Consider the following 26,395-nt stretch of genomic DNA (forward strand, 5'->3'; position numbering starts at 1 on the left):
AAGCTCGGCGCGCGCATCGACGCCTCGGTGTCGTTGGACCCATCACTAGCGGTAATGCACAGAAATTTGTTTGTTAACCACCAAAAGACAGAGAAGACAAAGAAAAACATTGATAGTCATAGCAACTTTTTCCACAAAGATTTCCTATAGGCAAACCTTTAGCAGTTTGAGGTACACTAAACTTTGACGTAAAACTTTTAAATCAGCAGCAAGCCGGCACGAGTGTACTTAACAGTTCAACCGATTGGCAAATAAGTGTATGTAAGATACATGTAAGGGTATGTCTTGTGTAAAGCTTTGGGCAGGCACCGTATTGTGTTGTTAAACTGATATATAGTGCATTGCATTTACTATTGTGATTAAAGTTTATTTTTTTTATACCTGTTATTTTTTTTGTTTGTTTATTTATTTATTTTTTTATGTTCGGATGGATTGACCCACTGACAATTACAGTCTGGTTCAGTTCATCATAATGAAGTGCCCACGACGCTGACGAATGACGGCAAAGTTTAGCAAGGCGCCCATCTATGTGATTCAGTATGCAGGCACAGGATGGAGTTAGATTCTCTGCTGATTGGTTGTGTGAATTTTTTATTTTTATTTTATTTTTCAATGGAAATAACTGAAGTGCAAACTTGAAAATGAGATCAATTTCAAAATTACTGTGAATTAGGACAAAAGAACCATTCATAGCCATGTTTTCTGTTTACACATAGTCAGGGGCGTAACTACCAACTTTCTGGGGGGTATGCAGACACATCCCAGCCCCCCCCCAAAAAAAAGAAATATATAAAATAATAATAATAATAATTACATTTTTTATATTCAGCTTGTAAATAAAATTTGGGGGGAACATAACTCTTGTGAAATGCGCTATATAAAGTTGTATTGTATTTTATTTTATTTCAAACTTTTATTGAATGTTTTATTTTACAGTTGGTGATTGGCTTAATCAATCTTGATTTTATTTTTTAATTAATTTACAAGTAACCTATTAGACACTGCATCTGATGAGAGTCAGACTCATATACAGTGGTGGAAAAGGGTTTTTGAACGCCCTTATGATAACAATGAAAAAGAAACATTTCTGGGAATGTTCCTGCCTTAAGAACCTTGTTCAAATGTGCTGGTTTTTATTAGACACACACAGCCACTGACTTTATATCATGCCACATTTTTTAACCACTTTGAAAAGCTGATTTTCATGCCTGCATAATCTTTCTCCCTCACCATCGTTCTTTTTCAACTTTGTGCACTGGAATAATTCTATTTTGCTTCTCCATCTTTACCATCATCAGACGTTTGAATTGTAAACACTCACCGCTCGCGTACTCGAGATCGCGCGCATAGGACTCTGTCTGTATCTGTGTATGCGCGCAGCGCGCAGGAGGGCAGGGGGCGCCGCTGATAGTCGCGGAGCAGAGGGGCGCCTGTTAGTGACGTGCCTATATTAGTATTAGTGATTAGATCAAACCATACCCGTGAACAAACAGTTAATACATAAAATGGCCACTCAAAATGTATTTTCCTCCCATCGCTTTGGCGCCCCCCGTGGCGCCCCCTCTACCGTGGCGCCCCTAAGCGCCGCATGCATACTTTTTGCGCCACTGCACGTAGTCACAGCATTCTGTAAACTGTCAAGTTTATCTTCTTTTTTCTTGAATTAATTGGTTTCTTGCTTATCAAGTCACGCTATTTACCAGAGGAGAGAATAAGTCACATATGTACAAGTCATAATTGGTAACCTTCAAGTCACAAGTTACTATGGGGGGAAAAAAACAAGGAATTCAAATTGAGTCACTACTGATTTCAAGTCAAGTCAGGTCACGTTTTGGTTCAAGAAAGTTGCAAGTCAAGTCTTGTTCTGTCACAACAAATACTGGAGTGTTTTTTTTTTAAATTCACTAATCATCACACTAACTGGTACAGTTAGTTGTTAAAGTTAGATTTCAAAGTCAATTTAACTCAACTTTGTCTCCATGCCATTTGAAGTTTGCTTTCGCCACCATGAAAGTGACATTTAACTGATTCAACTCAATTGGGAATCAAATTGGAACCCCTTTATGTAGGAAAGTAGTTATTAACAGAATTAAGTGGTTGCATGAGGATGCATAACTAGTGAGGTGGCTGTGTCCAGAATTAAACTCGAGCACACCTGCCCCCATTTAAACATGCCACTGTTTAATTACTAGAAGGTCCAGGTTTTTTTCAACGCACATCAAGGGCCAAGAGGGACCATTTGGCCCAGAACGGAAGGGTGTGTCCGGGATAAACCGAGCTTTGGGCACTTGACCCTTTTTTGCCTGTCAGTACCCCACCCTCCTGCGTAACTCCCCGGCCTCGACCCTCCGAGGACATCTTAATCTTCCCAGGAGGAACAGAACACAATAAAAAAGAAATTTGCGGCATTCTGCTCCAGTGTGATGTCCTAAAAATACTCACGTCCCCCATCTCACTTTGAATTACGAAAACATAGCTAATGAAAGATGATCAGATTTTCCCAACCAAAACGGGAGGTGACATAAAGTAAACATAAAAAAAACATATTGGATGGAGATTTAATTACCCTGAAACTGTCTTCTTGACGATGCTGTCTCCAATTGTGGCCTGTGTCGCTAAACATCAACAGGTAGGCCGTCAACCAGTCAGAGCTGCCATAACGTCCCTGAGTGGCAACAGTAGTGATTTGTGTCCTCCTCCCCAGGTCCACCTCCAGCCACTGGTATTTGTCTGAGATGAGAGGAGACCAACCTCCAGCTCCTGCAATAAGGAAAATGTATCACTTCATACATTAGTGTCTGAGACAGACCGCAAGGGGGCTGTCAATAGGTTATTGGAGACAGTAAGGAAATGTGACAGGAAAGATTTGCAATTGTTATCAGGCAGAGTTCATAGGGTTTAAGCAGAACTATTCCGTAGGCCAATGGCAACATTGTCAAATGCCACTCTGTATTCATTCTGCACTTGTATTAAATGTACCATACAGTACACACTGAACGGAAATAAAAGCTTGCTTGACCTAGTGAAAATAGCGAGGAATTAACCATCAAATATACATGCCCATGGATGGATTTCAATTGTAGATTTGGAGTACAGAGCAAGGACTCATTTAATGTTTAAATGTACCTGTTAGGTGTACACTAGAGCCGTTTTATGTGCATATGTTTGTGACATTTCACATTCACATTGAGGCTGACACCGGGGGTGATATTCACAACCATCACGTCCCATCCAACTCCCACCAAAAAAATCCCATCCCGTCCCAGTCCTGGACCATGATCTTGAAAAAAAATATTAATAAAGAAAAATCCTATCTCGAACCGCTCCGGCAAAAATGACTCCTACTCTTGTCCTGCTCCCTTCTCACTCCTATACTTTTCCCACTTTGGAGGTCAGCTACATTAAAAAAACAGAAAATGACAGCCAATTGCAGTTTACTCATTTATTGAACAGTTTGTGCCCCCTTTCTTCATGGTCTCTATTAGTTTATTTTTTCCCCCACTGGATAATCCCACTCCCATCTGCTCCTGTGAACCTTTTAACTGATATTGTCCCAATCCCGTGATTAAAGGTAAATTGGTAAATTTGACTCTCAACATGTGAGAGTCCTATGGGATTGCTGGTACCCGCGGGATTCCCCAAAAATGTCACCCATACTCCAGTGTAATCCTCAAAGTAAAAATTTGTTGGTGAAACCCATGTGAAAAGAATTCCTGTGGAAGAAATATGCATACAGGTTTCAGTAAGCTTTCAATGTGCATTCTTTTGTGCAATGTTTTGCCCGTTGAATGCATCTCAGCCACTTGAGTGGGTGGGTAATCAGACTCCCTGCTTCAATCCCCAGCTCCTCCTGAGATTGTGCCAAAGTGTCTTCAAGCGAGATTTGCTATCAGTGTGTGATCTGTTGTTAAGCACGTTGAGTGCGTGGTGAAGTAGAAAATCCATAACATCCCTGATGCTCCAACAAATTCCACCCGGTGCCGAAAACTCCTTTTGCAACAGGCTGCTGCACCCACAGAGCCATGATGGAAAGTACCCACACTTGCTCCTTCCAGCTGCCATCAAAGGGGATTATTCAATACAGTTCACAACTTCCTCCTTTTTTTCTATGCCAACATCTGTCATGCAGATCTGATTGCACAATATACAGCCGTTGGCACCTCAGCAAGCTCCATCTAATTTGTTTGCAGCTGACATTTGTTTATTCCTTACTCCTTTGTATTGCTACTGTCACGTTATGAATTCGTTAAAGTTGTTATCTTGCCCAGGATTTTTTTTTTATATACGTAAGAACATTGCTGCAGGAAAGAAAGGCGACATAGTATGCAAACTGTAGTAATCTTTCTTACTGTCATATATGCTTTCAACCTGTCATTCACAGTATACATTGCCGAGCTGCAATAATGAATCGATTAATTGACGACTAAACGATTGTTAAATTAATCAGAAATTTTATTTGATAATTGAATAACCATTTATAGACCTTGTTTCATTCACATTTGTCCAAATCCTAAGTATTTCAGCCTCTCAAGCAGTATAATATTGTCACATTTCTGCAGTTCTTCAGAATATCTTTTTTTTTTTTAATCAAACATCACTTTTACTTTGGAAATCAACATTTTTGCCAATTTTCTCATTGACAAAATAATGGTCAGATTAATAAATATTTAAACTTATCTGATAAAAAAAGATATGTGATCACATGGATGGAGACAGGAAGATATTCTATCCACTGATATTCACAACAAAGAGACACAAACATGCACCCAACATGCAAGTGCATTATGAACCTCCACAATTGCATATTGCATATTTGCTTTTTGCTTGACAGAATTTTTCCTAAATTATTAAGTTGGTGGCTCTGCTGCCTCAGTTCTGAGAAATAATTGAGTTAAGATGAGAGAAAATAGTCAGACACACATTCAGTAAGAAATTAATCCTAAAACAACACAATTTAGTTTTTGAGGTAAGTTTTCCAAACCTTCCAAACACATTGGATGTCAAGTGACTAATGTTTCATTTTACATTGTGTAATGAGCATTATGGTTGTTGTTTTTTTTTCTAACCCTGTTTCATTTTTAATTTTTTCCAGCACAACACTAACAACTGGATCTAGTTGGCCACTGTTACGCTTGACCAAATGCAAAATCAATCTTAATTTTAAATTTTGTCTCTTTCATTTGATGCTTGTATATGTGTACATTTTAGGATTGTTTACAAGTTTAGATTTTTTATTTATTTAATTTATTTATTTTTGTCTTACACATGGTTCTGTTTTGACTAAGAAGTCTGTTTTGTCAGGTTTTCGCTTTTCAGTTATTGGTACCATGATGTATAGTAGATGTCCTCCCATATATCAATAATTAAACATTTTTTCACAATGCAGTTCTATTTTCTTTGGCATTTCATTATTTCCCACTTAATGTGTTAGGGACATGGAAAAAAAAGTTACCCTAAAAACTTACAAATGACTTCCAATGATTACTTTGGTAAAATCACACTGAAAGGAAAACTCAATATTTTTGTGAGTTGGGCCCGCCCACCGCATACTTATGATCATTTATCACTTGTCTAACCAACTATTTTCTTTTGTAGCTTCAGCATCCTCTGAGCAAATCAGCCCAGCTACAGCAATATCATCAACATACCTATTCAGCATACCCCAGGACATTTTCTTCCTCTTGAAATTCTTGGAATAGATCCACTGTAAATATACAGGGGGATCAAAAGTAGGTATGTAGTTATTAAAAAGAAAAAAAAAAAGCTAAAATCTATCCTGTTACTAATTTCACCGATGTGATCCTACTGTTTACAAACTTTTTCATCCCCACCTGTATAAATCAATGTACAAATTATTTTTGTATTGTATGTATTGCCTTTTCATAGCAGCCAATGATGCAGATTAAATGTTATGCCTACAAATACCATAACAATGATGAAATATGATGTCTTATATAGCTGTGCAATTTAGAACTCATGATTTTGCCAAGTACCGTATTTTCACGACAATAGCGCAGGGATGTCAAAATATACCTTAGCTTATAGCATGCACGCATCCTAGCGTATGCTTTGAAAAAGGCAGCGGCAGCAAATCTGAGTTCAGTTGTACTTTATTAAATATTTAATAACGTATTCACACAATTTTTTTATCAGTCCTCATCCAAAACATCAAAGGCCTCTTTCAAGCACAGTAGGTTCCCTCTCGTCAATATCAGTCTTGCTGTCGTGTGCCCTCTCGAGACTTTTAGACTTTTCCCGAGGCTCCGTTCCGTTGGTGGCATCTCGGACTCCTCGTTGACCGAGGCTCGGATATAGACGGTCAAGCTGAGGGCATGTACTCATTGTCACGTCTCATCCATTACTGTGTCATCACTGCAGGTCCGTCTCCATCTCTGACTCTGCGGCTACTCCTGAAATTATCATTGCCTGGAAAAATATTTACCAAAAGTATACTGTTTGGGAAGATGGAAAGTAATATAAAAGGTAATAATGTAATTGAATTATTAAAATATCAAACTGATAACATTTATAAATGTGGCTCTGAATATAAACAACAAATCTATTGTTGGCTGCATATACGTTGAGAAAATAATATAAATCAGTGTTATCTTTACTATGTCCGTTCGATCAAATAAAGACTTCATGTATCTTGATACATAGCCTTTTGTCATTTTAAATAATAAAATGAGCTGTCACCTCGTGGTGGAGGGGTTTGTGTGTCCCAATGATCATAGGAGCTAAGTTGTCTGGGGCTTTTTTTGCCCCTGGTAGGGTCACCCATGGCAAACCGGTCCTAGGTGAGGGTCCAGACAAAGCATGGCTCCCAAGAACCCCTATGATGACCACAATATATGGACCACGATTGCCCTTGCCCGGACACAGGTCCCCGGGACCCCCCTCTGGAGCCAGGCCTGTAGGTGGGGCTCGTCGGCGAGTGCCTGGTGGGCAGGCCTGCACCCATGGGATTCGGCCAGGCTCAGCCCGAAGAGGCAACGTGGGTCCCCCTTCGCATGGGCTCACCACCTATGGGAGGGCCCAAAGGGGTTCGGTGCATTGTGAGCCGGGCAGCGGCAAGAGGCACAGACCTTGGCGCTCCGATCCCCCAGCTACAGAAACTAGCTCTTGGGACATGGAATGTCACCTCTCTGGCAGGGAAGGAGCCTGAGCTGGTGTGTGAGGCAGAGAAGTTCCGACTTGACATAGTCTGACTCACCTCCACACAGAGCTTGAGTTCTGGTACCAGTCATCTCGAGAGAGGTTAGATACTCTACCACTCTGGAGTTGCCCACGGTGAGAGGCGCAGAGCAGGTGCGGGCATACTTATTGCCCCCCGGCTTGGCGCCTGTGCATTGGGGTTCACCCAAGTGGACGAGAGGGTCACCTCCCTCCGCCTGAAGGTGGGGGGATGGGTACTGACTGTTGTTTGTGCTTATGCATCAAACAGCAGTTCAGAGTACCTACCCTTTTTGGAGTCTTAAGAGCAGGCATCACCAAATGGCAGACCGCGGTTCGGACCGGACCCATGACCAATCTATTTTTTTCAGGGCGCATTCGCAAACGTTGACACAGCAATTCTAGTTATTACGGAAAAGGCGTCACTGATTTGAGCCAAACAAATCTTTTGTTTACGATCTACTGCCAATTGCGCAGCAGACCGGGAGAGAGTGCTGCTGACAGTATGCCTTGCTAAAAAGTTAGCAAGGTCGAAAAATTTAGTTTCGGTCTGGCTGCAGCCGATTCAAAACCGGTGTGCATCATATGCTCCGAAACCGTCGCAACATTGCGAAGCGCCACTACGAAACAAATCACCGCCCTTTTGTGCACAGTTTGTGCACAGTTACCCGCTGAAGTTTGAGGTGAGCGCACGCAAAAACATCGAACTTCGAGTGCAGTATAACAGATTTTTACATTTTTGTTTACAGCCCAGCGGCATGCAAACGAATGTTCACTAACTGTATCATGGATTTTGGGGAAACATAAAAAAACACTCAGTGATGGGGAAGTTGTGAAGGAGTGCTTAAATACGGTTGCACAAACATTATTTAAAGGAAAACACAAAGGCCAGATGTGTGAAATAATCTACCAAATCCCAATGGCCCTGACTCCGTTCCAACCCAGATTTAAGTCACTGGCAGGGCAGTCACAAACTCTTTTTTCTCATTAATATAAGTTAAAAAAATATTCAAAAGAAAAGGTGGTGTCAAAACTCATTTTGAATTAGTTTTTCATGGGGACAGCCATTTTTATTGATTGTGTACTGAACATGTTGACCTGTTTTACTTGGATAATTAGGCTTTCCGTTTTTTTTCTTTAGGTTGATAACTCTTTGATTTAAGAAAAAAAAGGTAAAAGATGTTAACTCAATGCTTAGCACTTGATATATTTCTGCAGGAGATATTTTACTGTGGGCGGCACGGTGAACGACTGGTTAGCACGATGGCCTCACAGTGAAAGACAGCATCGGGCGTGGGTTCGATCCCGGCTCCGGCCATCCTGTGTGGCGTTTGTATGTTCTCCCCGTTCTTGCGTGGGTTTCCTCCGGGTACTCCGGTTTCCTCCCACATTCCAAAAACATGCATGGCAGGCCGATTGAACACTCTAAATTGCCCCGAGGTATGAGTGTGAACGCGGATGGTTGTTCGTCTCTGTGAGCCCTGCAATTGGCTGGCAACCAGTTCAGGGTGTCCCCCGCCTACTGCCCGAAGATAGCTGGGATAGGCTCCAGCTCCCCCCGCGCGCGACCCTAATGAGGAGAAGCGGTACAGAAGATGGATGGATGGATGGATATTTTACTGTTCTTTTCTGGAAGTGGCACCCTTAAGTTCCTGAAGCCACATTTTCTTGAATGTGAAATAAACGCCTTATATTTGTTTAACTGGCAAAGGTGTTTAATGGGAACATTGCTAAATATTTAGTATCTAAGTGCGCTCTGTTGAAAATGACTAAATATTGAAACTATATAAAAATGTGAACATAGGCTAGGCATTAAGGGAAGTTGGACTTTGGTTCGGACCTTTTAATTGGAAGAAATTTTAGTCGTGGACCTCTGTGACTTTTAATTGAATACCTCTGCTTTAGAGGGTGAGCTGGAGAGCGCTCCCCCTGGAGACTCGCTTGTTCAGCTGGGAGACTTCAATGCCCACGTGGGTAATGACAGTGAGACCTGGAAGGGCATGATTGGAAGGAATGGCCCCCCAATCTGAACCCGAGCGGTGTTCTGTTACTGGACTTCTGTGCTCGTCATGGATTGTCCATAAAGAACACCATGTTCAAACATAAGCGTGTCCATATGTGCACTTGGCACCAGGACACCCTAGGCCGCAGTTCGATGATGGACTTTGTAGTCGTGTCATCGGATTTGCGGCCGCATGTTTTGGACACTCGGGTGAAGAGAGGGGCGGAGCTGTCAACTGATGACCAACTGGTGGTGAGTTGGCTCCGATGGTGGGGGAAGATGCCGGTCTGACCCGGCAGACCCAAACGTATTGTGAGGGTCTGCTGGGAACGCTTGCCAGAATCGCCTGTCAGAAAGAGTGACAACTCCCACCTCCGGCAGAACTTTGCCCACGTACTGGGGGAGGCAGGGGACATTAAGTCTGAGTGGACCATGTTTCGTGCCTCCATTGTTGAGGCAGCCGATCGAAGCTGTGGAGGTAAGGTGGTCGGTGCCTGTCGTGGCGGCAACCCCCGAACCCACTGGTGGACAGGGGCGGTAAGGGATGCTGTCAGGCTGAAGGATGAGTCCTATCGGGCCTTTTTGGCCTGTGGGACTCCGGAGGCAGCTAACAGGTACCGACTGACCAAGCGGAATACGGCTTAGGTGGTTGCTGCAGCAAAAACCCGGGCGTGGGCGGAGTTCGGTGAGGCGATTGAAAACGACTTCCAGACGACTTCGAAGAATTTCTGGTCCACCATCCGGCGTCTCAGGAAGGGGAAGCAGTGCACCATTAACACTGTTTATAGTGGAGATGGGGTGCTGCTGACCTCGACTCGGGACGTTGTGAGTCGGTGGGGAGAATACGTCGAAGACCTTCTCAATCCCACTGACACGCCTTCCATTGAGGTCCTGGGGACTCAGAGGTTGACTGATGTAACCGAGGTGGTTAACAAGCTCCTCGGTGGAAAGGCCCCGGGGTTGGATGATTCACCCAGAGTTCCTAAAGGCTCTGGATGTTGTGGGGCTGTCATGGTTGACACGCCTCTACAACATTGCGTGGACATTGGGGACAGTGCCTCTGGATTGGCAGACCGGGGTGGTGGTCCCCCTCTTTAAGAAGGGGGACCGCAGGGTGTGTTCCAACTACAAAAGAATTACACTCCTCAGCCTACTTTGTGAGGTCTACTCAGGGGTACTGGAGAGGAGGGTCTGTCGGGAGGTTGAATCTCAGATCCAGGAGGAGCAGTGTGGTTTTCGTCCTGGCCACGGAACAGTGGACCAGGTCTACACTCTCTACAGGATCCTTGGTGCATGGGAGTTCGCCCAACCAGTCTACATGTGTTTTGTGGACTTGGAGATGGCGTTCGACCGTGTCCCTCGGGGGAATTCTGTGGAGTGTGCTTCTGGAATACGAGGTACCAAGCCCACTAATACGGGCCGTTCGGTCCCTGTACCACGATGTCGTTTCCAGTGAGGGTTGGACTCCGCCAAGGCTGCCCTTTGTCACTAATCCTGTTCATAACCTCTATGGACAGAATTTGTAGGCGCAGTCGAGGCACTGAGGGTATACGGCTTGGTGGCCTCAATATTGCATCTCTGCTTTTTGCAGATGATGTGGTACTGTTGGCTTTTTAAGCTGTGATCTCCAACTCTCGCTGGAGCGGTTCGCAGCCAAGTGTGAAGCGGTTGGGATGAAAATCAGCACCTCCAAATCTGAGACCATGGTTCTCAGTCGGAAAAGGGTGGAGTTCCCTCTCCAGGTCGGGGAAGAGATCCTGCCCCAAGTAGAGGAGTTTAAGTTTAAGTATCTTGGGGTCAAACATTAGGAGTGTTTCCTTACACTTAGATACGTTTATACTGTGTATATTTGCATGCTTTTTCTGAATGTCTGCTGCTAATGTTATACATTAACGGCTACATTACGCCGCCGACTCTGTGTGATCTATATCTTTGCTGCTGTAACACCTCAAATTTCCCCATTGTGGGACTAATAAAGGACATCTTATCTTATCTTATCTTATCTTGTTCACGAGTGAGGGGAGGATGGAGCGAGAGATCGACAGGCGGATCGGTGCAGCGTCCACTGTGATGCGGATGCTGTATCGGTCTGTCGTGGTGAAGAGAGTGCTGAGCCAAAAGGCGAAGCTCTCGATTTACCGGTCAATCTACGTTCCTACCGAAAGGACACGATCTCGGACACAAGCGGCCGAAATGAGTTTCCTCCGCAGGGTGTCCGGGCTCTCCCTTAGAGATAAGGTGAGAAGCTTGGCCATCTGGGAGGGACTATGTCTCCCGGCTGGCCTGGGAACGCCTGGGGATCCCTCCGGAAGAGCTTGAAGACGTGGCTGGGGAGAGGGAAGTCTGGGTCCCTCGGCTGAAGCTGCTGCCTCTGCGCCCCGACCCCGGATAAGCGGCAGAAAATGGATGGATGGATGGATGGAAACCCCTCCCCCCCCAAAAAAAACAAATTTTAAAAACAAACAAAAATAAATAAATAAAAGCTGTTCAAATACAGTAATGTTTAAAAATAAATTGCAGGCCCATATACAGGTGCCTTCTGAAATTTCATTCTTAAAAGAAACGTGGCAAATTACATACATGTGACATATTTACTATTATTTTTCACAAATTCATGAAAACCTTCAATACAGAAATACTGACAGTGCATGAAAACATTTCAGCAAACTGGAATGTTTTCATTGACTGTCAGACAGTTTTTTTTTGCGTCCGCAGTCATTTGCTACATGTACTGTATACTTTGGTGGCCATGACTGGATGACTGTGTCTGTCTGCGTGTGCGTGTGTGTCTGTGTGTGTGTTCTTGTAAGGTCTAAAACCTATACAAATGTCCATTTACATTTTTTTTTGTTGCAAACTAACTAAATTGTGATTGATTCAAGTGAAAATAGACACAATTTGCCAAAGGCCATTGTCTCGTTTCAGTATCACCAGCCGCCGAGTCAGTCATACACTTCCTGTTCATTAGGAGAGTTGCTTAAGGCCAGAGCTAATAAGTGCCTCAATAACAGACGAGCCCACTGACAGCACAACAAGAGAGAGCAGACATTCTTGACCTTTGCTTGTTACGGCTGGTAGAGGCGGAATTGCAGAGGAGTTAGAGAAGGAGACCAACTTATAAAGGCACCAAAACTGATACCTAGCTCAGCAAAATATAATAAACATTACTGAATGTGCTTGATTTTCTATAGAAATAAATAACTCGTGAGCTTTTTCCCTTTCGATTGATTGACATCTTCACAGTCTCGGCCTATAATAACCTGATCATAGGAGAGCGAATGTGCAATTCAAAAGATTGGATTGATTTTTACCCAGAATGTTCCAAGATCTATGAAAAAACGGAGGTTGTGCAAGTGTCATGCACAAACAGGTGCAGTTGCAGAGTGGCTGTTCCTCACTGAAGGTTCTTGGTTGACATCACACGTAGTGAACTGGTGGATTCTTTGATGCCCTTTGGATTGTCATTTGTGCACTTTGATTGAGCTGCTCTTGAGACAGTGCAGGACACAGAAATTTGCTTGATTCATTGTCTCTAAAATAGAAAAAGTTCATCAGAGCTCAGGAGAAGAAGATAGGAAACTCTCGCATCTTTAGAGGAAGAAATAGGCAGGGGACACCCTGAACAGGTTGCCAGCCAAACACAGAGACGAAAAACCATCCGCACTCACACTCATTCCTAGAGGCAATTCAGAGTGTCCAATCAACCTGCCATGCATGTTTTTGGAATGTGGGAGGAAACCGGAGCACCTGGATAAAACCAACGCAGGCACTGGGAGAACATGCAAACTCCACACAGGAAGGGCAGGGAAGGGATTACACTGGAGATTAGAGAATTGTGCATATGAATCATAATCAGAGTCAGAATGCCATTTATTGTCATTGTACTCAGAGTACAAGAAGATTGGAGAGCTCCCCTCTACAGTGCAATATAACAATTATTTAATTAAATATAGCAATTAAATGAATGAAAGATTAAATAATTAAATAGAAAATAAATGTGAAATTAAATAAATAAAACACGTTATGTTGCAGTTCTACAAAGTAAGGGTAGTTGTGTGCGAGAGTTCGGCATAGATCTCCAATGGTACCTTAAATTACAAAAACACTTGTTAATAAAGATACAGTAAAGTACTGTATAGCAAAATCTTAATAGTAATAAGATTATAATAAAACATACTAAATGAGAAACAAAATAAACTTGTTTCATGTAATATAATAAAAGGGATCATGCAGCTGGAATGGTCCATTTTGCCACTCTCGGCTGTGGAGTCTGCCTTCTTCCTGGAGGTTTGGTGCTCTGAATTTTTCAAAGTCTGTCCATCCATCTATCCATTTTCTGCACAGTATATTCTCCCTTGAGTTGTGCATGAACGTACTGGATGTCTTCAAAGTCCAACTTTTCATCAAGGGACAACAACCAGGGTTAGCGTCAGGCTCGCTGTCTGACATTGACCTCCTGAACTGACCCCGGCTAAAATCACGTGCCGATCCGTGACACAGAAGATTCAAAAAGACCACATCCAGGGTTCGTCAATGTAATCCGAAATTGATGCCCACTTGCGCCATAACGATGATGGCTGCAAGCGGTGGCAGATGATAACATCCTCGACAGCACAGAGCCGCATATCTGGACGGTAAGAAGCTGTTCAAATCCAATATATTCCACAGAACACTTTTATACTTCCACGGGTTGAAGTGGACAAGAGTAGTAATGTGCTTTTTTGAATCTTGGTGAGGCTTGGTCATCCTTTTAAACAAAACTGACAAAGCAAGGAATATTACAATGCGAGCCTCCATGCTGTGACGTTTACTGCTGAGATGGAAAAAACCCCAAACCACACTCCAAAAGGGGGTGTGTCAATTCGACGTAACTCTCATCCCCAAAAAGCCCTTAAATAACCACAGTCCTTGAGGCGGAGAATTTTAGTACTCATGAAATTTTTACATGCCTACCTACTATATCAGTGCCGATGTTCAGCCTGTCCAAGTGTCTCTTTATTAAGGCAAAGGCTTGTAACTTGAAACATTATTTGGTACCCTTCCAAGCACAGGACCAGTTGCCAAGTGTAGGAATACAGAAATAAATAAAGATATATAATAAAGAAATTATGATCAAAATCTTCACTTTGAAGTCATATCATATCCTAGTGTTGTATTTTTTGATCAGTTTTTATCCGATCAGAATTCAGCTATTCGTGTCGCAAGGCAGATTTCACAATACCAGTAGCACGCACTATTCGTCCGAGGCCTTCAGATACAATTGTGCGGGCATCTGTTCTGTCTCAAGGGAGCCTTTACAGTTGATAGACAGTTGCGACAGCCAAACAGATCACGACTTGGTTACAGTGAGCCTTCTCGTAGGCCTTACGCTGAAGGTGATAAACGCGTTTTGTGATTGCTTACGTGAGCGGGCAGCGCTATGTGAAATGAACACACATGGAAGTCGTAATTGGTGACCGTTTGAAAATGTAAAATATATTCTTGCTTTTTTATGCCACAATGGCCGAAAGAGGGAAATGTGTGGATTTAATTGCAGATACACTTGTGAGGCCATTTTCAAAACGGACCTTTCAAGAGAAGCTAGGTCGTCCAACACTCACTCAGTACTGTGTAAGTGCCTTTCTGCATATTATCTATATTTTGACTGACACAAGAAGAACGGAAGGCTGCTTGTGTAGCTTTGAATATTGTGTAGCCTTGGTATGGTGTTATAAATAGGAAACAAAAAGGGTTAAACTAAAAATGAAAAAAAATAACATTATTCAGTTACATTAAAATTACTTATCTTCACATGTTAATGACAAACCTCGCCCAGATGTGCCGCAAATCTTCCATGAGGATGACTATTGGTCGGAAGAAAAATTAATTTGCACCAACTTTTTTGGTGCACATTTGAGGACCACATATACTTTTTTTTTAAGTGCAACCCAATTATTAAAGAATCTGTACCAGTTGCACTATTGCACTAACGCCACCTCCGCACGCTCACAGTTTCACCTCCCACCAGTTGCACGACATTGAATATACAGTAATCCCTCGTTTTTCGCGGTTATTGAGGACCAGAACCCCCCACGAGAAGTGAAAAACTACAAAGCAGAACTTGACTTTTTTTTAAACTATTATTAATTTTTATTTCTATTTTGGGGGTACTAATGCCTCCATTGCCCCGTTGCAACCCCCCAATCTTCTAATTGCTTGTTACACAACAAATCTAACTTTCAAAATGTAAAATGAAGAATGAATACCAAGCTCGCTTGTTGTTGTTGTTGTGCAAAGCGAAAGTTACTATGACTATTTCTGCTCTTGTTGCATCTTCTTCTTCTCCTCCTCTCTTCCAAATTCTTTTAAGACAATGAAAAAGAAGCACTGTCGCCGGAAGTAATCATAGCTTAACTTTCCCTTTGCACAATAACATCAACACGGACCTTTCTAGTTAAGGTAAGAACGGCACATTTGGAAAACATGAGTTTTGGAACAGAACAATGAAAAGTTAAAGCTGCAAAAAGTAAAGCGCCAAGTAACGAGGGAACACTCAATTTTCATTGTTAAAGCAGAGATGCTTTCTCATTGAAGCCACTTTTGTCTTGTCTGGAGGAAATCAAGACCTAAATGGCGGTGAATATCTTGAATTTCAATTAAAGGAAGAAAAAAGTTGGTGTCCCAGTGGTCTGTGTATTTCTCATCCGGCTGACCTGGGTCCCCATGCTCTTTATGTGACGCCAGGAGTATCAGACTTGGGTCTGAAACTGGACATATTAAATTGGACCGGCAAATTGGTGCTGCTGTTAAATCCAGCTTTTTTCATTTTAGGCAGCTGGATAAGATATCCTTTCTCAACAGCGCTTTGAAACAGTAATGCATGCATTAGCCACATCTGCATTACTGTAATGCACTTTATTTCGGAGTCAGCCTATCCTCCACCAACGGTCTCCGGTTGGTCTAAAATGCTGCCTCTCGTCTCTTGACTGGTACTCGTTAGACGGAGCACATAACTCCAACTCTGGCGTCCGTTCACTGGCTCCCTGTGCATTTTAGAGTTATTATTAGGATTCTATAATATGTTTTCAAAATTTTAAATGGTCTCGCCCCGCCTTACCTCTCTGAGCTCCGCCAGCCTCATGTCAGTGACCAGATGCTACTGGAGGTACCAAAAAAAGGCACAAAGGGGATTGAGCCTTCTGTTTAGAATGATCTCATTCTAAATGTTTGGCAATCCCCCTCACTTCCCATCTTTAAAAATTGTCTAAAAACAAATTATTACTCTTTGGCTTTTGACGCTGCATGAGACTTGTTTTTTTTAATTATTTATTTATTTTTTTGTTTCTGTCTTCATTATTAATTTGTTTTATTGTTAGTTGTTGTATGATTTACTTTTGCTCCATTTACAGCAATTTGCATCTGGTGGTGGTTGTCTTCAACTGCTTTATGAATACAGTTGAGTTGAGACTTTGTGTTAATGCTGCTCAGTGACAGTAAGTTCTAATCAGTAAAACTACACTTCCACATTCTGTTCTTATTTTGCTGAAGCAAAGATTGGATGGCAACAATTCCTGTTTGAAATGCGTCTTTTACCATAATTAGCTGCAAGAGGCCCCAGATCCCCACGACCATGATCAGCACAAGTGCTTTTAGAAATGGATAGTTGGATGAACAACCAAAAATTGTAGAAAACATGTCCCACGACATTAGAGATTTTTTTTTCTGATATTAAGGTTAATAATTATTGGAAACAGTGTGCAGGTCATATACATATAGGCAAGAAAAAAAGATCTTCATTAGTCTGGAACAAGGTGGCTGAACACAAACAGAATTCCAAATAAAACCGACTAAATACAGAATTCTAAATCAGTTAAATTACACATAGTATTTTAGGATTTGGTTTATTGAGCAAAACTACCAAACTACCCCAGAAAGTAATCAGGATTTCTCCAAAGAAGTAAAAAGAATCAATTTCCATAAAACGAGCCATTAAATTTATTGAAGTATTTGCTGTGCCACAGGAAAGTTCTAATCAGTAAGCCAACACCTTTCTGAGTTTTGATATCAATTAACTTAATTAAATTATGGGCTCATAGACCTGGCCTTTAAAAATATGTACAATGAAGCTCTCAATTTATAAATATTGTGAAAAAAACATCTAATTGAGACAGATTGTATGTAAACGATCACTGGATAGTGAAATGAGTAGCTTTCCCGATAGGTGAAATCGGTATGCACTACAAGCAAACTGGATATAAATAGATCTTGATTGGCCAATGCAACAAAATGTTTCAATTCAGTTAAATAACACTTTGTGCACTGCAACAGAAAAGATCAAATATTTTATGATGAATCATACAATTAATTGAACAAAACTCCCAACAGTTAATTATCTGTGGTAATTAAGTTATATGTAAGATTATTTGTACAAATAATGTGCCCTGACAGTTTTTTTTAACCTATAGAACTGATTCTACTCTTTCTCAAAATTAAATTAGACATCACAGAAAATGAAGTGTGATTAATGGGTAATTATCAGCATGGTCCACTGAAGTACACAAACCATTTGGATGTTAAATACATCTATTGACATTTTCCTAAAAATGTTAAGTGCGTTCATTAACATTTGCTGAAACATTAAATTACGTTGTCTCAATGTTTTCACAGTCTCTTCGGTTGTAATGATGAATAAAACATATTATTACAAGTATGAGAAAGAAGTACGTAGGAAATCAATGAAAATTTTAGGTCAGGATTTACAACCTTTATGGAGCTTGCGTGAATTAAAAAAATAAACGGTAAAATCTCACAAAGCTGTAAGAGAATATCTACTAGTGTACTAATTCCCAAGTCACAGTGACCATGTAGATTTTGTTTTGACGAAAGGAAAAGGTTGGTGATATTAAGCAACACGGTTACTGGATGTGAGATACAAAAAATGTCACAAACACATTTCCTGACCTTTTCGAATGATTGTCAGAGAAGCAAGCTGAAAGCAATTGGCTCAGTGCCATTGGAGCATTACTGCAGCCATTATAGCTGGTGTGACTGTGTTATCATCGTAATTAACATAAGCTCAGCGACCTCCTTGCATGGGAAAGGCTTGAGACGATGAACAATGATTATGCTCATATACACTTTGATATGTGCATTAGAGTGTTTCAAAAAAAATAAAAAAGAACAAAAGAAAAGGAGTGCTCTCATTTGTGTATGTGGCCACAACCAGTCAGAGAAGAAACGTCTATGGTCTGCGAGTTTAAGAGCACATTTTTGTCCCATGCAAACAGATGCTTACATCATTTGTTGTTTAATTATTATATGTGTCAATCTAGATCATGCATTTGCAAGGTGTCTCACAAAAGATCCAGGACTAGTGTAAAAAACTATATTTTAAATCCAAGCTACACAATTTCACTTTTAAAGTAATCCTCCTGGAGTCTAATGGACGTTCAAAGCTTTCAAGATTCTTACAGGCTCCTCCTTAGCTCCACCATCACAATAATCTTGTGATCGGTCACGTCTTCAAACAAGACTAAAATGTAGCTCCCCTACCCGCACGCCATCAGACTCCTGAACAAATGTCATCACAATCTGTCAACTACGCTGTGCACTAATTTTCTTTTTTGATCATGATTACTTGAACTTTGCCCATGTGCATTATCCCTGCAACCTGCAATGCTTGAATAGTCAAATGCCTGCCTTTTTACCTGATACATCACATTAGATACATGTTTTTTTTTCTTTTTGACTTAAGTACGCTAGTACCACTATGAAACTCAAATGCTTCAGAATTGACCTTTAGTTGTTTAAGAGAGTTTAAAATACCTTATATTCTTTTTACAAGTGGAGAGAGACCAGCAAAGTATAAATTTCATTGCTCAGAGATACCATTTTGTACCGTGTTATGTGCATAAACATTGTGAATCTTGAAAATGGGTCCCATTGATGACCCACCCCCTTGTGCTTGAAAAATATAATAACGTGGATCGAGTCACCTTTGAGTAGGTGTATTATGCTCCAGAATGGCAACGTGAACTATTTTTGCCTGATACATATGCATATTATAGTTTTTTTAAGGAGGGAGTACAGACAGAGTAAAAAAAAGTGTTGTAATTAATAACAGAGACGAAACTTAACTTTTGATATTTAAGATTGAAATGATTGCTATCGAGCATGTAATACATTATATGCTTGAAATTGTACCTAAGGAGGTAGAACTACAAATTCCGAGTAAATATATTTATTTCCACAAAAGTTCTTGGATAGACTTGTAATATAACATAATTAACACTGACATTTTATTTAGCCACGAGGAAAATGTTTGTGTGTATGCGTTCGTGTTGTGTTTGTGTGTAGAGCCTTGACTCTTTCAAATATATTTGAAAATAAATGTTTTTAAAAACAGTAGAAATGCTCCAACACCAGTTAGACACTTACCTCCAAAACAAACCACAATTGCCTTTTTCTCCACACAGCATCCATTCATCCTCTGTACTTCTATGCATGCAAAAGCAATTTTTCCGACTCTGTTACTGCAAAGTGTCTCAGAAAATGTGGATTTACTCTATTTGCACTTCTGCAACCCACCTCACACACAGAAGAGGGAGAACAGGACATTAAGGGCACATTGCCTTTTCAACAGCTCAATTTTCAGTCCGTTCACATCATCTCACTGGCCTACAGCATCTTCTTGACAGTCAGTGTCAGCAACTGAGCAAGTTCAAGAAGCTTAAAATGACAAAGGGCAAAACTTTTTTTGATATCCTCAACCGAAAACATTTGTTGTTTCCGTGCACAGAGCAGTTAACCATGTTTCTAAACTCATCCAAAAAACAAAAAACTTTTGCATATCTGCTGTAATCAGTTAAATACAGAGCCAGGTTCTTTTTTTGACTGTGGTGATATTTAATTCACAAGAGAAAAAAGGAAGAAGGGTGGTGGGAAGTGGCAGCGGCAACATACAACCACATCATCTTGACTGAAAAGGAAACAAACACAAGCGTTAAATTTATGGGATTACTAGGAAATGTCTGATAGAAAAAATGGAGGGATACACAGGAATTTCACAGAGGAGTGAAAAAAAGTGCAGTGACTAATCAGAGTTTTGCTGCAATCAGACCAACTAATCTCTTGAACTAAATTACTCTCTTATACTTGGAAAAGACAGTAAATTAATCATGAAAACTGTGGTGATCACTAACATATTATCCATACTCAAAAGACTGCCTCGCATAGTGTTGTAATCTTGAAAGTTTAATTGCTCTGAGTTCACACAATTTGTAACTCCGAGCACCACTAAAGTTGCAAAAAAAAATAAAAAAACATGTTGCCGCAGTAAGACATAGAGGCAGGGGGCCTGACTCACTCTTTTTTTTTTTGCTAGGATCAAAGTCACCCCAACTCAAAATTTTACGGGTACAAGCAGATAATTCAGGGGATCACACTGTAAACGTACTTCCTCTTTCTTATACGCGGCAACTCTTCCAAACAGAATAGCCTGTCTTCTTTCATCATGACAGTTGCCTCACAAAAAGATTTGGACTCATAATCAGGCACTGGCACATCTACTGGGAAGAATGTAAGCACTATTAAAGCCCATATCTCACTGAGCGGCAAATTATTGCGATGGTATAGTGTATGGTGGATTTGTCTAGTTCTCTGTTGGCGTAAATCATGGGTCGCCTCTAGCGACAAGACACCAATTTAATTACGGGGATTGATTACGGTCAATATTTATCATTTCATGCAAAATCATAAATTGACTGCAACGTCATAATTTGCGTGATGATGTCGGTGATCAACACAGCAAAAAGAACCTGACATCGGTCAGTGCTGCTATCGTGGATATGTGTGCACACCAAACTCATCCATTTTAGCCTTGTCAGGCGCGCTCAACCATACAAACACAAAGTAATAGCATTCGTGTATTTTTTTTTTTTTTTGGACAGGTTGAAAGGTCTTAAAACCGTTTTATTTATCCAAAAAAAAAATAGAAGAACTAGACACAGTATGTGTGTTATGTATTTAATTTTGGTTTCTCTTTAGCTTTCATAACTCAGCATAACTTCCAGACATGCACATTGAGATGCCAGTAGGCAGATGTTTGAACTCACACGAAAAACTTCAGTTGTTGGCCACAAATGAAATATTTTTTTGCTAAACGAGGATATGAGCTATACTGTGGTCATACAGAATATGTGTTTAAATGTTACGTACAACTAAGTCAATACAGTTGACATAGATATTGCTGAATCTGTAAAGAGGTCAAAATAACAGCACGTTATTGACATTACATGTTGTATTTAATGTTTATAAGTGGGGTTTTGGAAGATTTCTGGGGTTTAAATTATTATTTTTTTCCCCATGCATTTTCACTCTGCTCGGGCTCGAGTTTAGAGAAAATAAACATGTTGTTTAAATAGATATATTGCGCCATCTTTTGATTGATCCGCTGATCGAACACTGCAAATTTCCCCATTGTGGGACTATTAAAGGACATCTTTATCTTTATCTTTCTTTTTTTCAAACTCACTACTCGTTAATCGCAGATAGACTCCAAAAACCCTGATTGCGTAAAGTCTATTAGCGACATGGAGCGATGCTTCGAGACAACACGCAAATATTTGGGAGAGCGTTTGTGAAAGACAGATGGAGACTTTTACGGGACAGTTTTGCTCTCCCTTTTGAAATTACATGACCAGAAGTAGTTGTGTAGAAACTTATAGGCTTTCACTTGACGAATAAACAAATTGCAAGGGCCAAGCAGTTACAATGGAACGGCTTTTCAGAACCATTTGGGAGGTGGTTCTAAAGTGCGGCAGCCTGGGGCAGAGTGAGTGGGGCTGGGTGGACACTTTTATCTGAGTCTTTTCTGGCTGACTTTGTACACTTTCCATGTTGAGCTCTGCCATTGTACTTAATTTGACGTAACATCAACATAAACAAGGGGGGTTTCTGTTATGATTTGTATTTGTTATTTTTGGTTTAGTATTTGGTTTCATGTTTTGGCCTTGTTCATGTGTCTTGTCTCGTCTTGACTATTGTGTCCACCTGTGCTCGTTTACCCAAACCCTAGTGTTAACCAATCCGGTCCTTCCAACCCTCCATGTCTTGTCCAGGTGCTCCTCGTTGTCTCGTCAATTTGTGTGTATTTAGTTCCCTGGTTGCTTTCAGTTCTTGTTGGTTCATTGTCATTTTCACTGTCGCTTGTCCCTGTTGCCTGTTCCTGTCGCCTGTCCCGATCATTAGTTTCCTGTCGTTGTCTAGTTTTTCCAAGTTCCCTGTTTGCCTTAGTTTTCTGTTAATTAAATGCCCTTTAAGTTACCCCTGCCTTGCTTCCTTGCGTTTGGGTCCTCACCTTCCTCAACCCTGACAGTTTCAACCAGTGCCATTTATAGACTTTAATTGAAGAGAATTAAAGCATTTAAAACTTGCCTAACTTGTTAATGTTAATAAAAGAAAAACAGCAAAAAGCTCCATCACTGTGAAACCAGTAACAGAAATCACTTCACCCTAATGAAATCCGGGTCATTGTTGTGTGCAGTCAGCTAAATACATTCTTCCTACAAAATGACAACTTTAACAATGGATTGACCTCAATAGGTTCTTAAACTAAAGTGACAAAGCGCCTCTTACTCCGGAAAGTTGGACTCAACTATTAATTAGTTTCATCACCTTTCCCACTCTCCTCTCACTCGGTCATGTTAGCAGATTTTACTGCTGATGTTAGAGAACTGCAATTCTGAGTAATGACTCGAAGGTTACAAACATAAAAAGGCAGACTTTAAAACCATTTCAAACCCAGTCAGTACTACTGCTTAATATTGAATACTAAGCTTCCTTTTACATAAGAATAGGGTAAATGTGAACATGTCTAATTTTAGAATTTGAAGCATCTTGCCTCAATAAAATAATTTATTTCAAATTGAGACCTTTTAATTGTGTTTCTTCACCCTTATTGTTCTTTGTGGATTATTGCATCATCTGATTGGTAGTCTCACCTTCTCTCCTGTTGACCTTCGCGTAGACCGGCCCATGGCTATCAGACAGCTGTGAGGAGCTTCGGAATGATGAGTGCGGCAGATTAGACACCAGCGGGCTGTCACAAACATCTGTTGACAAATCAAAATGGGAGGCATGAAGGTTTGACGAAATGCACAAGAATTCAAAAGTTGGCATGCATTGTCACAATATCAAGAGTGAAAGAAATATGGATATTTTTGTCACAGATCAAGGTGGAGGTGGGGATACAAAGGTGGACCCAAATTTAGGAAAGCAGAGGATGTAAGGCAGGTGAGCTTGATAATCTAAAAAAAGTAAATAGAACAATTTTAAAACATCTATACTGTGTACAAAAAGTCTGAACGAGGTATGTGGTAGGATCAATTGATTGATTGAAATCTTTGTTGCAAATGTAACATAAAACAGTAAAATCGAAAAGAAAATCAACAATATATGTAATGTAATCAAACATGAAATTTACAAAGTCAGAGGCGGAAGGTAACAAAGAAACACAAAGAAAACACTCAGCACGACCGCCTACGGACATTATGAGGACACATTACGTATGAACCGATATGGACTGAGAAAAACTACAGACCCAAATACAATGAGAAATAATAGCATCCATTATATTGCCATGGTGAGATGACCATCCCATACATTAGTTCCCTATATGATATTAGTTGTGTGCAGGCTTGTATACACGCTTGTTTTTCCTGTAGGCTACTGCTAACATACAGGAATTTCTGCAACTTTCAGGCAGAAATGTGCTCTCCCCACAGCGCAACACAGAGTTTGCAGGCAGTCTAAATATTTCAATGTAAACTGTTTGGTAGGCTCAGTCAGCATTTAAATATTTCTTTCATAAATCACAATGATCTTTCAAAGAAACAAAGCCCATTTAAATCCAAACCCAAATAAGTGCAATCACAATTAAATTGGAGGTTTACTATGACTCTCCTCACATGTCATCGCAAATGTGTGACAAAGTCACTCTGCAAAGCCATTTGCTAAAATTGGATTTGAATACCTCATACAATTGTTCACTCTTCATTCAGTTTTACTTGGAAACCAAATGGTAAAAACGAATGATTACTGTCTCAGTAAAGAAAGCTGACTCGTCCCTTTTTTATATGCTTCCTGTTGGTTTATTCAATTTTATAGTGGGAAGCCTTTAAATAGCCCTAAATGGGTATTGTATGAATAGATTGAAGTTAGTTTGCTCTGTTTGTAGGGTGGAGGGTGTGGTGGTTAGACACCAACCCCTGCATTGTGTTAATATAAATGATGTGCAATTTTGCAGCATCAAGTTTATGATTGATGGACTATGATACCATTATACCCCTAAAGAATGAGACTGTCCCGGTTATTTTAATGGACCACAAATAATCCACACTTCTCAACCAAAGAAACCATGGAATATGGTAATAGCCCTTCTGCACGAATTAAGCATTTCTGGTGGAAAGGACAAATGGCATAACGGTTTCCTCTCTCAATAAGTTATAAGCTACTGAGACACCATCGGACTTAAACCTAACTTCTGTCGTTGATGACCTGTGGTTGCGTATGAAGTATATTCAATAGTTTGGTGCTATTACTTTTCAAGGTGGCAGTGGCATCAAAAGAATTTACTTTTCAAAGTCAATGTGATTGCATCTATTTGATTTTGAGTTACAGCACATTTGCCATGTTGTCATGATGTGTTTGGATGCCATCCAACCTCTACACCTGAATGTTGGAAGAGAGCCAGCTGCTGAAAATGAATTGGGAAGGCACCATAAAAAAACTTTGTCTTTGTCCTGTCATGAGTCTTTGCTATTAGTGTGTGCTTGGCAGGAAAATCAGGCTAAAGAGTATTAAGAGGTTTTCTAATGGGAGTTGTGACATTTATAAATGAGTGAGAAGAAAAATTATACCTAAAGGAAGCACTGGACAGGGAAATTGAGCTAAAAGGTTGCTGAACTTGCAGAAACTACAACTTTGCAAGGCATTTATAAAGCTGATCTGGAGTGGAGGGAATGTGTATATGTAAAATGATAATACGGTATTCCGAGATGTTTCTGTGAGTCCTAGACTGTATTAGACTATATTATTACAATACTATTGCTTTTATATATACATACACACACACGCACACGCACACGCCCACGCACGCACACACACACACATATATATATCTATATATATATATCTATATATATATATATATAGATATATATATATCCATCCATCTTCTGTACCGCTTCTCCTCACTAGGGTCGCAGGTGTATATATATATATATATATATATATATATATATATACATCTATATATATATAAATATATATATATATATATATATATATATATATATAAATAAATATATCCATCCATCCATCATGTGTACCGCTTGTCCTCACTATAAATATATATATATATATATATATATATACATGAATGAAACACAAGAACCTAAAACCTAGAACAAAACCGAAAATCAACTAAAATAGATCATGACAACTCAAGTATCTCCAGTTAGTCCAAGATGATGCTGCTCACCTTCTAACTGGAGGGTGCACATAACTTCAATTCCGGCATCCATTCAATGGCTCCCTGAAGATGTTTGTTTTATTTGTTCTCAAATCTTTAACTGGTCTTGCTACAACCTTACCTCTCTGAGGTCCTCCACGTCTACGCACCTTCCCGGTGCCTCAGGTTCACATACCAGATGCTACTGGAGGTACTGAGGACTAAGCAGAGGCGATTTGAGTCTTTTCCATTTCTGGTCCCTCTCTTTGGAATGACTTTCTGTTAAATGTTTGGCAAGTCCCCTCTCTGACCATTTAAAAATTCATTCTTAAAATTCTAGTTTTAGGCATAGTTTTAGTGTTTTATCGTGTCTGCTGCATTTGTTGTATTAATGTATTTTTCTCAGTATCTTTGTTATTGTATTATTGATTTTTACTCCATGTACAGCACTTTTTATTCAGTAAAGGATGTTTTGAAGTGCACTATAAATAAAGTTTAGTTAAAAAAGTTGAAAAAATGGTGAGTTGAATTTACTCATTTAGATACAAAATCCCCTTTTTAAGTATTGTAAATTCTTATGAGTAAATTCAACGCACCTTTTTTTTTTCTTTAGTGTCCCTAATGACTGGTTCTAGGTTTTCTCTAACTTGTAAAAGCTGGTAGTGAATGACCTCAGCAGAATGTGGGTGATTGTTGGCCCAAATAAGAAGTCATCTTATGTCATGACAGGG

General features: G+C 40.3%; 1 protein-coding gene across 4 annotated transcripts in view; it reads right to left on the reverse strand.

Annotated features, from left to right (window-relative positions):
- Nucleotides 1-26,395, reverse strand: part of LOC148324034 (contactin-associated protein-like 4) — a 118,643-nt gene that overhangs the window by 87,176 nt on the left and 5,072 nt on the right. For all 4 annotated transcript variants that reach the window (XM_088312557.1, XM_088312556.1, XM_088312555.1 and 1 more), the window contains exons 2-3: nt 23,155-23,265; nt 2,567-2,760 (exon numbers count right to left, since the gene is read on the reverse strand). In XM_088312557.1, coding sequence (XP_088168683.1) covers nt 2,567-2,760; nt 23,155-23,265 — 305 coding nt within the window. The remainder of the gene's footprint in view (nt 1-2,566; nt 2,761-23,154; nt 23,266-26,395) is intronic.

This window comes from Idiotropiscis lumnitzeri, chromosome 13 (assembly GCF_059441095.1).
Source record: "Idiotropiscis lumnitzeri isolate Australia: NSW breed Sydney's pygmy pipehorse chromosome 13, RoL_Ilum_1.0, whole genome shotgun sequence".
Lineage (NCBI taxonomy): Eukaryota > Metazoa > Chordata > Actinopteri > Syngnathiformes > Syngnathidae > Idiotropiscis > Idiotropiscis lumnitzeri.